General features: G+C 47.0%; 1 protein-coding gene across 1 annotated transcript; it reads left to right on the top strand.

The window, feature by feature from the left end:
• Positions 1-841: 841 nt before the first annotated feature.
• LOC129383966 (uncharacterized) lies at positions 842-11,161 on the top strand. The gene is made up of 4 exons (XM_055069007.2): positions 842-1,835; positions 3,241-3,408; positions 6,621-6,743; positions 10,769-11,161. Exons 1-4 carry the CDS (start codon positions 1,713-1,715, stop codon positions 10,958-10,960), a joined length of 606 nt encoding a protein of 201 aa, XP_054924982.1. The 5' UTR covers positions 842-1,712; the 3' UTR covers positions 10,961-11,161.
• Positions 11,162-15,299: the final 4,138 nt, after the last annotated feature.

The following is a 15,299-nucleotide window of genomic DNA, read 5'->3' as shown; positions in this document are numbered from 1 at the left end:
CTCGACTGCGCTTCCCTTGTACCCATTCTGTAACCCTAATGGTCCAACGGTTATCTAACCTGAGCATTACATGACCTGCCCAGCTCTATTTTTTAACGCGTTGAGGAGCCCGTGTCGCAGAAAAGCCGGTGTCGTCGGTGTCGGCGTCCGCGGCGTTAGCCGTGAGCGAAAAATCCTGGCAGGAAATTTATGAATAAAAACAACTTGCAACATGGGCTGCGTGGGAATCGAACCAGGGTCTCCGGAGTGTGAGGCGGAGAAGCTACCACTCAGCCACGAGTTCGATGCTTCAAAGAAGTACAAAAGCGCCTCTAGTGAATGCAGTGTTGTCTTAGACACGTGCCGTAGAATGTTATACTGCGGTGTATATCGGTAATTATGAGCATGTAACTTACAGAAGTTGCAGTTACACGAGTAGCGAAGTACGTTTCCGCTACATTTCTTCTGCGCTTTCCGCACACGCAGACCCAACTTGCGGCAAACACAGAAGACCCCCTCCTTTCAATGTACGGCGCTGCCCCGACAGGTGGCGCGCCACGCGCGCATTGGGGCTGTGCGGGGAGCGGTGCGAGGCGCGTCGCAGCCCGGACTCCCTCTCCCCTGACGATGCTTCGCCGTTCTCTCTCACGGGTTGCAGAATCAAGCGTCCTTCCTTTCTTTAGATCACTATCTGTCTATCTCTCTGCCCATACCGATCACGACGTTTGGCTGGCGTAGATCGTTTCCCTCTCCGAGACACCGAGTTCTTTGGTTCGTTCCGATTGCTCAGGCGCATGTTTCGTTGCCGCGCCGAACGCTGCGTTGCTCGACGGTCACCGCGTGATTGGTAGGTGCCAAGTCCGATGCGGGGCGCCTCGTAAGTGATCGCTGCGCCGTAGCGCATTGTGTTACACCCCTTGGCGGGTCGACGGGAACGCTGTCGCGTTTCACTCTTGAAGGCGAAGCTTAAGCGTCCTCCAATTTTTTTTTCGTTTAATGTGAATTAGAATATCGGCTATACCCGTTCGCTCTCTGATCCAAACCGCTCTCATCTGCCTCTTAACGTTAATTATGCCTAGTATTCTTCGTAGATCATATCTGATCTACATGTTCGGTGCACTGTGTGGGTCCTGAATGTAGGCCGTAAATATTGCGAAAATTTTCAGGCATCGGACGGATTCGGCTGACGGAGCCAAAGGTTGCGAAAGAGGGGGAAAAAAACCTTTGCGGGGGCTTAGTGGCTGTTGATAATAAGGTCTCAGGTTCGTATCCCAGCCATGCCGGCCGCGTTCCGTTGGGGGCAGAATGCAAAAAAAGCGCTACTGTATCGCACACTCTAAAAAAATGAAGCTTCCAGGCGGCCAAAATCAATGCGGAGACGTAGACTGCGGAATCAATAATCATAATCCACCGTACGCTTCGGGACGCTAAACGCTACAATTAAATAAAAAAAAAAAATAGATGTGGTGAATTGTCATCCACCAGTAGCTTCGTGCTAAATGGAAGTCGATTACGATTGGCCTTTTTACGAAACTTTCCCCATCTTGCGGATTTCCTAAAAACTAATTTATTTGCACTAATACAGGCTGATGATTTTGATGACAATGATTACTTCTACCACAATTCAAATCGGAGTGCTGCCGTCATATCGTGACAGAGTTAACCTGAATGGTTTTGGAAAGCTGAAAAAAAGCATGCGCTGACACGGTTATGTTGCTTCCTCCAGGGAAAGGATGCACATTCAAGCAGCTGTCATTTACGGGCACGTGACCTTCGACGACAGGGGATATGGCGTAGTCGTACCGCCCACCTTCTGGAACTCGTCGGCGACAGCGGCACACTATCCTTTCAATCTGGTGAGTGAAGTCCTTTTCGTCAGCTGCGTGTCGCGTAAGTTCCTTTCTTTAATGTGGTCGGCCCAGCAGTGGTCCCTGCGAAATCGTCACCCAGCGTGTAGATATCGGTGTTGCAAGGCACAGAATCAGAAATTCTTCTAAAAGAAGTACGTGGCGCGACGTATTCTTATTCGTCGCAGTGCAACTTTCTTTGCCTACCTCAGCGGTGCTTGGCGTGGCTGCTGCCATCTACTGGGTCTGTCACCAGAAGAAAATAATAAAGACCAGAAGTTCACGTAGTCGTGCTGACATTCATTCATTCGCAACTGTATTAGCTGGTCCTTAATTCTACGCTTCTGGTTGGACAAAACTGGCTGCGATTGGGAGGCCATGGTTAGCGAAGCATGGTATCTGAAAAGTTTAGTTGCGAATTGTGTAACAAAACTATGCACGACAACAGTGATACGTACGTTTACGACGAAGTTCTCGGGCATGCGAGTCTCACTGTCCAGGCTAACAGGAAAACCCGAAAATCTTGAGGTGGTGCTTGTTTGTCACTCCTTCACGACTTTTCTCAGCATGTACAGTCATGCCAAATTTCAGGGAAAGCTTGTAATCTACGCAACTTCCCTGATTCTGTTTCATAAAGGAAGTGAATCTCACAAAAAGCGAATTTAGTGGACTGTGTTCCTTAGAATATCAGTGGAAGTTCTTATCAATTCAACATATACTGGGCACACCTAAACGACAGCATTTGGCTTCTATGTGTGCCTTAAGTGACAGCTTTAGGCGTGTTACAAGCACCTAAGACAGCATTTTTTAGAGCATAAACATCCGGTATGAAGTAATTAACGAATACATTGTACAGATTGTTTTAAAAATATATCGTATTTCTACTAGCGAACGCTTTTGTGTGGCAGCGAAGGGGCAGCTACAGAGGAAAACGGCGCACAACTTAGAGTGCTCCTGAAGAATTGTCCCACATTTTCATTCGTGTTAGCTTAAGCTGTGGAAGAGAAAATGTGAACGCTATACCATGACAAAATGCACCACTGAGTGTTAAATTTCACCCCTTTTTCTGTTCTTTTTTTTTTCTTCCGCGTAGGGGCATATGCGAAACTGCCGCGCGTGGAAGCTACGCCGATTCAGTATTTGTGCCAAAGCAGCGAAGGTGCTGTCAAATGCTGCCGGACTTCTTGGCGCAGTAGGACACGTGCGGAAGCTTGGCCCCTGTAGCTTTCCCTTCATTGCGACAGCAAGTTGGCAGTGCCTGCTTTTGCATTTGATCTTACTGCTTTCTTAGATGCTCTGCCTCATAGGGGATATTTCGAATGCAGCTTGAGCGCGATCTGCAGAAAAACGCAAGCACAGCCGTCGAGTGACACGGTTATGAAACGCGCGGCATGGCTCTTCGCGACGCGTGCAGGACACGGCCCACACGGCTCTCCAAAACATGGCGACAGAGAAGCTGGGCTACACGCAGCTCTTTCTTTCGGTCACAATGGCCGGTCGCCTCTACAAGCCGCACAAGCACCCCGGCATGCTGGAGAAAAATGACGCGATCAAGGACCCCCTTTTCGTGAGCATCGCCCTGGTACGCTCTCGTCGTTTGCTTTTGGGCTTAATCTGCGCATAACCCATCGCCATAGTTCTCTTCGCGTCGTCGTCTTCCGCAGTGCGCAACTAATACTCTTTTTTTCTTCACGTTTGCACACTGAGCTACACCCAAATACTTCTGGTACTGCCCTCTGGAACAGACAGCTAAATTTGGCGGGTGAGAAAGGGAGTGTCGAGTTGCAATAGTTGTACGTAGGATTGTATGTATGTAGTTGTATGTAGGACCAGTCGGCGGGTGCCACTATTGCTGCGCAGTTAAAGCTCAAAGATTGGTAATTGAATTTTATTCCGAAACGGACAAGAACGCTGCGTACACGTGTTCCGGGCGCACTCAGTATGCTTCTCATATTTAAATACACCAAAACCATGTGCAGTCTATGTCAAAGGTATACGGGCTCATACGCGGCCTCGCCATAGACATGCCGTTCGGCTGTGCGCTGCTGTAACCGCGGCGTTCCTGACACTCCGGACATGTTGAATGGTGAGCACGATGATTCTTTTCATTCTGTACGGCCCTGTAAGTTATGCCATACCCCAGAAATTTCTTTAAACGTACTGTAGTCAAGTCGCCATCGCAGGCAATGTCGCCCGTACATTTTCGACAGGGACTCGCACATGTGGTCACCTACGGATCCAAAAATACTACATTTTCGCAAACGAACTTCGACCGGAAGTTTTATTGAGTCACAAGCACAGTACCGCAACGGAGCCGATGAAAAGATCGGCCGAACCATCGATTCGCAAGTTGAGGAGGTGCGGGGCAGCCGGGACTACTCCTTCATTTACATCGGTTCTTCGCCCTGCCCCATTTCCTCGTCACTTATTTTATCCCCTATTCTTCAATAATAAATTATGGCTGTCTCTCTAACGGGTCAGCTCTTCCGAGTGTAGGCGCACGTAGGCTATAGTAACCAAATATATTTGTAAGTTACTGTAAGGAAAAACGAAAACCTAAAATAAATGTAGACAGGTGCCATATACGATGAGCTGAATTTTCAGAGATAACAAATGAGGTGTGAGCCCTCTAGTTCTTATTTTCCGGTGACGTATTCTCGGACGATCACTTTCGGCGATACCATCGCCTTCGCGTGACCTAGTGCTAAACCAGCCAATCAGCTCATCCGATTTTGCTCAACCAGCCAATAAGCGTGCGCCTGGTGGCCGAGGCGACAGTATCGCCGAAAGTGATCGTCCCAGAATACGTCCTCTGCTCTGGCATAAGAAACGTGTCAACCAAGTCATCATCATCATCATCATCATCATCATCATCATCACCACCACCACCACCACCACCACCACCACCACCACCACACCACCACCACCACAACCACCACCACCACCACCACCACCACCATCATCATCATCATCACCACCAGCATCATCATCATCATCATCATCATCATCATCATCATCATCTTCTTCTTCTTCTTTTATGTCCACTGCAGGACGAAGGCATCTCCAATTCCTCCATCTCCAATTCCATCTCCTGCGATCTCCAATTATTCCTGTCCTGCGCCAACCGACTCCGACTAGCGCCTGCGAATTTCTTAATTTCATGACCCCACCTAGTCTGCTGCCGTCCTCGACTGCGCTTCCCTTCTCTTGGCACCCATTCTGTAACCCTAACGGTCCACCGGTAATCTAACCTGCGCATTACATGACCTGTCCACCTCCGTTTCTTTCTCTTAATGTCAATTAGAATATCGGCTATCCCCGTTTTCTCTCTGATCTACACCACTCTCTTCCTGTCTCTTGACGTTACGCCTAACATTCTTCGTTCCATCGCTCTTTGTGTGCTCCTTAACTTGTTTTAGAGCTTTTTCGTCAGTCTCCATGTTTGTGATATATATGTTAGCACCGGTAGAATGCACTGATTGTACACCTTTCTTTTTAATGATGATGGTAAGCTTCCAGTCAGGATGTTACAATGTCTGCCGTATGCGCTCCAACCCATCTTTATTCTTCTGTAAGTTTCCTTCTCATGATCAGGTTCCCCTGTGAGTAATGGACGTAGGTAAACGTGCTCCTCCACATACTCTAGAGGCTGACTGGTGATCCTGAACTCTTGTTCCCGTGCCCTGCTATTGATTATTATCTTTGTCTTCTGCATGTTAATATTCAACCCCACTCTTACAATCTCTGTTAAGGTCCTCTATCATTTGTTGTAACTCGTCTGCATTGTTGCTGAATAGAACAATGTCGTCGACAAACCGAAGCTTGCTGAGATATTCGCCGTCGATCCTCACTCCTAAGCCTTCCCAGTTTAATAGCTTGAATACTTGCAAGCACGCAGTGAATAGCATTGGAGAGATTGTGTTTGCTTGTCGGACCCCTGTCATTATAGGTATCTTCCTCTTTGTCGAGAATTGAGGTAGCTGTGGGAATCTCTGTAGACATTTTCCAAGATATTTACGTAAGCGTCCTGTATTCCTTGATTGCGTAATGCATCTACGACTGCTGGTATCTGTAATGAACCAAATGCATTTTCGTAATCTATGAAAGCCATACAGGGAGGCTGATTGTACTCTGTGTATTTCTTGATTACCTGATTGATGACATGGATGTGATCCATTGTGAAGTATCCCTCTCTGAAGCAAGCCTGTTCCCTTGGGTGACTGAAGTCCAGTGTTGCCCTTATTCTATTGGAGATTATCTTGGTGAATATTTTAAATAATACTGGAAGTAAGCTAATGGGCCTATAATTTTTCAATTCTTTAACGTCTCCCTTTTTGTGTATTAGTGTAATGTTGACATTCTTCTGGTTCTCTGGGACCCTTGAAGCCGACAGAGAGTTCATATAAAGGACCGCCAGTTTTTCAAGCATTATGTCTCCTCCATCTCTCATTAAATCGACTGTCGTTCCATCTTCTCCTGCCGCTTTTCCCCGTTTCATGTCTTTCAAGGCCCTTCTAACTTCATCGCTAAATATAGAAGGATGCTCTGTAACCTGTTCGTAACTACTTCGAACGGAGGTATCGTGCCTCGTTTGTAGCCAACTGCTACTTTCAGGTGTTTACCAGGTCTCGCTATAACGAATCTTACTCCAGCTCGCGAATTTTAGTACTGCTCGTTCAGTTGATAGTGTGCCAGCTTTGTTGTTCAGACATTTGTCGACGGCGCAATTAACAGAACGTAAATTACAATCTTTCTGTTTGTTTGTTACTTGCTTTTTCTATCGAACGCTTGTAGGCATGCAAGAGCGACGATTACACCTGGGGCTACCACAACACGACACCCATGGGAGCGTATTACCACAGCTGGAAAAGGCGTAGGACGCTCACGTACGACGACGAGGATTCCTTTCGAGAGAAGGCGAGTGCACTATCACGTACTGCCGGCCTGCAAACAGACCGCTTCTTGACTCTATAGTTTCCATCTTATTGTGTTATGTCTGCTTATTGCGTCTGTGGTAACGTTTGTGCAAATACGAAAGTGGGAATGTGAGTTCTGGCGCGATTATTGAAAAGAAAGTTAAATTTGCCCATTTATAGTATCGGGGTGATAAAGTTTTCTCATGAATGATGAATATTCGTGCATTTATATGCGATCGAATGAGTGAAATCCACTCCAGTATTCCTGCTAAAGTGTTGCGGACAAAGATGCGAATATTTTTTTTCTTTTTAACGTGTTGGCATCTGTCCTCGTGTAAGTACGTCTTGTTGAATTTGCTTAAGCTGTCACAGCCGTAATAATGTTACGCGAATGAAGGAGTAATTGCTCTGAAGGCTCTTTACAAAATATCTTTGCAAAAAAAGGAACTGCCGTGCTGTCCAGCGTTATAGCTTACAGCTCGAGCAAAAGGGTTCATTGATCCTCGTCTTCGCCGCGGGCCTCCCGCGCGCAGATCACGTGGTACAGGAGACGCGCGCCGGGTGCACTTAACAATGGGCGCGTTAAGTTACCGCGTTCCGAACTGCAAAGCCACGAAGTGGAGTGCGCGCTCGGGTGCGCGCTCGGGCGCGGCGCTCCAAAGCGCCACCTGACGAGTGTAAAGCCCGGACCACATGTACGCTTCCGGACGCGCGCAAGCTCGCGTTCACGCGCCCACGCATGCGCGGACGGTGCGGCGTGGCTCGTACGCGTCGAAACGCGGCGTGATCTCGGGGAACAGCTCCTCTCTGTTATCGCGCGCTTGGGTTGCCTCGCGTCGGCGCACCTGGCTACACAGCTACGGCGCGGAACGTTCAACTCTCAGTGAAGCAGATTTATATCTTGCAAGAAAGTGCTTATTCCTTCCTTTCTGCGTTGATCTAACAGCTATAGAAATATAACAATTACATTTGTAGATATTGAAGCATTTTGAAACACTGTCGAGTGAGCCCAGTGGGCGGGCGCTGTCGCGCGTCTTTGTGGATGCGAACCGCCATTACTCGCGAGGCGCGGCAGGCGCGAACTTGCGCGCTTCCGCAAGCATACGTGCGGTCTTGGCTTTACGTCGCGTCCGCATCCGCTATCGCATTTCGCGCGCTTCGGTAAAACACGCCATCGCTGGCACGCTGCCGCAATTCTTGACCGACAATGACGAGGCACGAGTATAACACAACGCGCAGCGATGGAGGCAGCACCACATCGGTTAACACGCTTGCGATGTTCGCGCTGCTACCCACAAGTACCGCTCCGCACCAATGATTTTTTAAAATAAATTCTTTACTCCGCGGTAGGCCTACTGTACAGTGTGACGCGTTGCAGATCGCAGGGGAACGGAAATAGCCTTATGATTCGAGGCGTTTAGAATTATGCGGCCTGCCTGTATAGTCGCCGAAGGACAACGGTTGTTCGGTTACGTACCACTGCGTCTGACATTGCAGAGATTTTGCAGCCATTCACCGTTTTTTTTTTTCTGCGCCACACAAGAGTGCGAATGCGATACCGAGCCAGCAGCACGGTGCGCAGTGCGCCGGCTGTGCCTTGAAAGGGTGAAAGCACAAGGTGGCCGGAAACACGTCATCTGGCCGGAAGTCGTAGAAGGCACGAGTTCCTGCGCACCACCTCTGCACACTGGAGCGCGCAGAGCGCGCTCCCTTATCACCGGAAGTTACTTCCGGCTGTTAAAGCGGGCTCTACTGGCCAGAGCGCGCTCGAGTTTCTTAACGCGCCCAATACGTGTCTTCTACGCTGCGTTCTCGTCAAGTCCCTATGACAGCTTTTTTTTGCTCAATAGTTCCTCTATAGTGTACTTATTGGTAAATAATATGAAATGCACTGTGGTAAACTTGAAGACGTATATAATATCGGGCACTTAGAGAAAAGCGAGAGCGCATTTATTAGCTGTGGAAACGAAAATTCTTGCAGACACGGTAATTGCATGGTTCTGGAGAGACTGCTCTGGTCGCTCTTTGGCTGGGCTAAAACCAAAGAGTTAAGTTCTACCGCTTCGAGTTTTTTGCTTTGGTATATTACTATTGAGATTTTGCTCAATTCCTGAGTACACGAACTGGATTAGCCAAAGGCGAAAGGTTTGCTATTATGGACAGCTCAGCTGGCCTTCCACGGTATAAGGTGGCTCACTACTTCACGAAGCGGAAGGCAGTGAAATATGCGGCAAGCTTACTTACGCTGAATATAAATAAATCCAGTGGACTCCAGATAAACGAAACTCGCCTAAAGGAAAATGCCGGATAAACAGAACAATTGTATCAACTTTGGTTGGCCGCTCGTAGGCAAAATGTTACAAAACTTGGGTTAAACGGGACACATCGTTTTAGGAACTCCCGGTTAAACGTAAATTCGACCGCAACTACCACTTACCTCATCGTCGTATGGAGCAGGAAATGTCCGACAAACATGTGAAGTGGCGATGCTATTAATGATGAAGAAAATGAAATCCATCAGGCTGTTGCCGCAATGGTAATGCAAATCAGAGACGCCGAAGTTGCAACAACGTTTTGATCATGAGCACTTCGCTAGGCAAGCAATGACCCCTGAAAATGAAGTGGCGCTTGCGTCGTAGGATAGCGTCTTGAAGTTAAGCGCCCGCTATACTGCTCCGTTCAGACCGCCAGGAGTAATTAAGGAAGTGTTACACGTTTGTAAAACGTTAATGCGAAAGCGTATGGGGACGTATGGGAACGTATGGTAACGCTAAGCGTATCGGAACGCTGGCGTGGTGAGCGTCGTCAGAGCCAGCTGTGGAAGATGACGATGACGAACGCGTGAGCAGTGGCACGAGCGCGTCCCTGTGACCACGTGACCTGTGCAATCGGGCTTAAACTAGACAAGCCAAGAACCTTAGAGCAGCCGTGACTTCAGGGAAGCGTGCTCGTCTGCCCTCTCCCCACTTCCCCCCTCCACCCGGAGGTCTCGGTTCGTTTCCCACCTTGACCGATATGTACCAAATGTTCGTTTCAAAGCCACTAATTCAATTTGTTTACCGGAAACTCCTTCAGAAATGGGACGTCAATCCGAACATTTGTAGACGTGGTTTTACTCTTTGCGTGGTCGGCCATATTTCGTCGCGGCGCAGTTTCGCCGCCGACGTAGACACCTAAGGCCTTCACCTTAATAACAGACCTCAGATGATGTTCTTGTTACCTGCTCTACGGAGACAGATGAAAATATCACCGGTGACGTTCGTGGCGAATACTATGGTTCTGTAGAAGAAGACATATTATCACTTCTTTATTGCGCGCTACTGTTCCGGACCATACGGCAAGATGCATTTGAATGTATGGAGGTCTATGTTGAATACTGCGCCGAATTCGAAATTCTTTCGTGGATGAACACAAACCTTGCGCAGAAGAAGCTAAAATATAAGAAGCTAAACTGAGCTCACGTAAAGTCTCCCTGTTATGTTTTGACACATTATCAAAACACTCGGACTCTTTTCGAATAAAACGATTATTGGGGGATCTTTTGTGTCCTTCGAATAAATAAAACTTCGGCTAAACATTCTTCTGCCTCTTAGAGTTCTATTTAAGCGGAGTCTACTATAAATAAATAAATAAATAAATAAATAAATAAATAAATAAATAAATAAATAAATAAATAAACGTACGTATGTGTAGCACGCATAGAACAGAATAAATAGGCCCATTAACTATGCGCTCCAAGAACTTGAAAAATAAGCACGCTGTGTACAATGCGCGGGAACTGGGTTGCAAGAGTGCCAACGAAAATAATGTAAACGCAGGCAAAATAAAAGCGAAAAATGGGCATAACGTCTCAAGATACGGTGAAAGCACCAATGGAATACTGAACTGCGTCATTTTCTGGTCGTGCTTTTGTGACCGGTACTTGGTCGAGTGACAATGGAAGACTGTAGGGTAATCTTTGTTCTAGTTAGCGACGCACGTTGTTATTACCAGTCACCGATATGCTTGCCATTGATCTGTACGCAGCTGTGCAAAGGCAAGAGGCTGATCCCGAACGTGACGTATGGACTCGCCGCGTACGATGCCGACCTCGACGACAGGAGCAACGCGTGCGGCCAGGGCGCCTACGCGCGACTTCGCTTCCTCAAGAAGCTCTTGCACTTCTTCAACGAGAAGTTTCGCGAAGCCAGTGATTACGAAGGCTGTTTGCAAGTTTAGCAGGACTTTTCTTCCCGGACCGTTCCGAGACATCACGATGTTTGTGCCATAAATTACGGTGCTATACATAAAGAAATACCCTTAATAGAATTGAGCCTTTGAACGCATAACATACAGCATTGACAAAGCGATGATTTCGAACGGAGACATACATTGGTAATAATGCCTACGGTTCTTGCCGTTCACAGTAAATACTAAGCGCTTGTCCTGTCTGCTCCTATCTGTGTCCGTGTTCACTTTGCGCTACGAGCCAAGACCATGTTGCCATACCAACTCGCCCAAATGTCTATCCTTTTCAAATACGAAGGTACGGCAACGCGTCTCTCAGGTTTTCCCGGGTGGTAATGAGTAGTGCTGACAGCGAAGTAGCCCCCTCCCTTTCCCTCCCCTTCTCTTTAAGGGCGTGCAGCTGTGGCGATGTGGCGATCGTGAAGACAAGCCAATTAATCAAAACAATAAGAATGACTGCATACACGAGTTTTAGAGACTAGAGCTAAAGCGAGAGGACCCGCTATTCTTCTGTCTGGTTCGTTGCGAGGCAGCTGCTTGCAGAGACCCAGTGCTTTCCTTCTTTCTTCATGCCCAACGACGGGGTTTAATAATACGCGAAGGCTGTAGACTGGTGCTACACATTAGTAGGCTGCCGGCCCGCACTGTATGCATCTGTACATATAGGCGGGTGCTTCGAATGTCACGATGGAGTAGCGGATAATTGCAGAATGCGGTTAAAAATAACGAACTGGTTTTGCAGAAGTAACAGTAGTCCGGTGTGTCGTATAGAATTTCAGTGTCGTATGTGAAGTGCAAGTTTTTTTTTCTTTTCTTCAGCTGCAAACGGCAAACAGTTGGAATAGGATACTTTAGCAGTGCGCTCGAACTGCGATAACAGCGCCTTCTGGGTAGCACTGGCTTCCCTCAAGTTTAGGCTAGGTGCGCCTCGCACTCTACGCCTGTCATTACCCTTCTTTCCACGACAGGAGCCGCACACATCGTCTCCGGCTTCGTGGCGCCGCTGAGTAGACGGTCCGCACTGTGCATCGGCCTGATCTGTTGCTTGCATTTCGGCATGTATAACTCGTGAACGGTGTGTTGCACAAATATTGCACGAGATTCACTTTGTGGCATTTGATCGGCGGATAAATGCAGACAGTATACGTGAGGTTGCACGTTGCACGGGATAAAAGTAAGCGCAGTTGTAGGCATCACCGTTATAATAGGATTTATAATACGCAACACTTGACTCAAACTTCGGTTTGCATAAGTTACTACATATGCGACAGATCTGCGTAGTTTCTTTTTTCCTTGCATATAATATTTCAATATACTGTGTGTACTTTTACAACGAAGCTGTTGGTGCGACTAGAAGCGCTGAACAAGTATGTTTTTCACGGTGCACATGTCTTGGGAAAACTAGGTCATTAATTCACTTTATAGTCAAACTAAATCGGGATGGGATGGCATTTCAGTGGTGACCTGCACGTTAATTTGGAAGTGTTTTAGCTAATTAAGCGCTAAATGAGTATGGCTAGACACGCGCTTCTGCCTGTTTAGAAGCGTTGTACGAAAGGCTTACAAAGTTCTGCTTCCGTGAAGGAACGAATTCAAGCAGCAGCCTTATGATTGTACGAAATGGAGGCCACGTTGTGGGCGACGTGTACCGAAATTTCAGTGCGTAGGTTCATTAGTTAAGTATTCTGAAAGTAATTACTGCATGCTTGTTTTCCTGTTATATTTATGTGTTATAAAGGACGCGTGGTTGGTTTCCCCAGTATCCTAGGTGAACTGAACGAGGCACACAACTTTTTTTATAATAGCCATTTTTGTGTGTAATAGATCATCAAAGTTTAAAACGTGTAGGTTCATTAGTGACTAGACGTATAAAAATTATTCAAGCGTACTAGAGCATTAAGCGCATATGTTACAAACCGCGTAGGAAGTTTGCCTAATATCTTGGAAGGAACTTAACGTGTTACTAAGATGAAATTTCAGGGCATTAAAGGCCATATTATGAGTAATTAGGGGGCGAAAACTTAAGAGCGTCAGTTAGGTACCTGCTTAACTGGAAGCTTACCACCATCATTAAAAAGAAAGGTGCACAATCAGGGCATTCTACCGGTGCTAACATATGGGGCAGAAACTTGGACACTGACGAAGCAGCTCGAAAACAAGTTAAGCACCGCGCGAAAAGCGATGGAACGAAGATTGCTAGGCGTAACGTTCAGAGACAGGAAGAGAGCGGTGTGGATCGGAGAGCAAACGGGGATAGCCGTCATGATAATTGACATTAAGAGAAAAAAATGGAGCTGGGCAGGTCGTGTAATGAGTAGGTTAGATAACCTGTGGACCATAAGGGTTACACAATGGATGCCACGAGAAGGGAAGCGCAGTCGAGGTCGACAGAAGACTAGGTGACGTGATGAAATTGAGAAATTCGCAGGCGCTAGTTGGAATCGGTTGGCGCAGGACAGGGGTAATTGGAGATCGCAGGGGGAGGCCGCCGTCCTGCAGAGAACATAAAATACATCGATGACACGCACGCACGCACGCACGCACATACACACCTTTACACACACACGCACATACACACGTACACGCACATACACACGCAAACACGCACATGCACACACACACGTACACACGCATGCACGCACACACACACATACACATACACACGCATGCATGCACACACACTCACACACACGCACACACACATGCACACACACATACACACACGCACACACACACGCATGCACGCACACACACGTACCCACACACGCACGCACACGCGCGTGCAAGCGCGCGGGCACACACACACACACACACGCACAGACACGCACAAACACACACACACACACACACACAACACACAACACACACACACACACACACAACACACAACACACACACACACACACACACACACACACACACACACACACACACACACACACACACACACACACACACATGCACGCACGCACACACCTTGTTAGTGTCCTAAGAACTTACTACACTGAATCCACAATTAGTGGAGATAGGGATCTTGTCTAGGGTGATGTTTGGAGAAAGTGCAATATTTTTTGCCTTAGTTACGAGCGTTGGGAAAACGAAATATGAATTGTGTCCCTGTATTCATGCGTTGTATGTGCGCAGTAGGTTTCTCCGGGGTATTCGATTAACTGAATGAGGCTTCTTGATTAACGTCTATAGGGTTTTTTTGTTTTTTAGACCATACATATTTTCTATAAAGATGTAATGAGCGCAGCGAACGTGGCGTTCTTGCAGATAGCTGCAGAAGTACGTACACCGAGGTGGATGTACTTTGCCGCCAATAACGTAAGTTTCAGAATACTAATAAAAATGCATTAACTTTTTTATCATTTACGTGGGGGTTGTTGCTTAAAGGCTCATTTGGATACAGATACATTTTAACGCACACCCATCTTTAAAAAGATAATCTTGAAAATCGCACCGTATTATCATCAAATTTCAAAGCTCAATCGAGGCAACATCGAGATCGAGCGCGTCCAGCTGCTCGTTAGACGGCAACGCGCCCCGTCAAGAAGTGTGGGGCGGAGTTTGAACGATAGCCTGCCGCGGCAAATCCTGAGCCCGACACGCATCCGCAGGTGCTGGCCACGCAAAGCGTGCCGCATCGGTATAGCTGATGCCACTGGCTGAGTCGTTCGGTTTCCAACTTCCTCGCGCTTGTCATCACGGGGCCTTTCGGTCCGATATGACAGTGGAGCCGCCTTTCCTGCGCTTCCTCGGCGCTCGGTTTCGATATTGCCCGGATTTACCGTTGAAATTCGGTCATGCATATCTCGAAAAATTCAGTGATCGCTGGCGACAGCACTCACTGTGAAGAGCTGTTGAACGTGTAGGAGTGCGATAGCTGATTTTGTATTGTTGAGGGGGGGGGGGGTGAAACTCGGGGGGCGGGGATTTCATTCATCCATTCATGTTTTAAGTACAGTAATTGTGCCTGATGTTTCGCAAAAACAAGCAATGCAAGGAGATCCTGGTTAAACATGGGGTCAACAATGGGCTGAGCCGAAAAATAAGAAAATTCACGTTGCCGGAGTACAGACGATTAAAGAAAGATTGTGAAGAATAAAAAAAGTTATAGAAACAAGCACCGCTTAAACTACAAGTGGCCCAACTACACTTCACAGAATCAATGTGTATATATACATATATATATATATATATATATATATATATATATATATATATATATATATATATATATATATATATATATATATATAAGTTGTCCCTAGGGCACTAATCAGAAAAAAAAATTATTGACAAAGTTTTAAAAATGATTCTTATGAAG

This window comes from Dermacentor andersoni, chromosome 9 (genome assembly GCF_023375885.2).
Source record: "Dermacentor andersoni chromosome 9, qqDerAnde1_hic_scaffold, whole genome shotgun sequence".
In the NCBI taxonomy this organism is placed as follows: domain Eukaryota; kingdom Metazoa; phylum Arthropoda; class Arachnida; order Ixodida; family Ixodidae; genus Dermacentor; species Dermacentor andersoni.
Note: the sequence above shows the minus strand (reverse complement) of the source record. Positions and strands in the feature narration are given on the sequence as shown.

Excerpts from the sequence above, each read along its gene's own strand:
- LOC129383966 (XM_055069007.2), top strand. The coding sequence starts at position 1,713 with ATGCACATTCAAGCAGCTGTCATTTACGGGCACGTGACCTTCGACGAC. Across the intron at positions 1,836-3,240 it reads CACACTATCCTTTCAATCTG|GACACGGCCCACACGGCTCT; the intron begins GTGAGTGAAGTC and ends CGACGCGTGCAG. Across the intron at positions 3,409-6,620 it reads TTTTCGTGAGCATCGCCCTG|GCATGCAAGAGCGACGATTA; the intron begins GTACGCTCTCGT and ends GAACGCTTGTAG.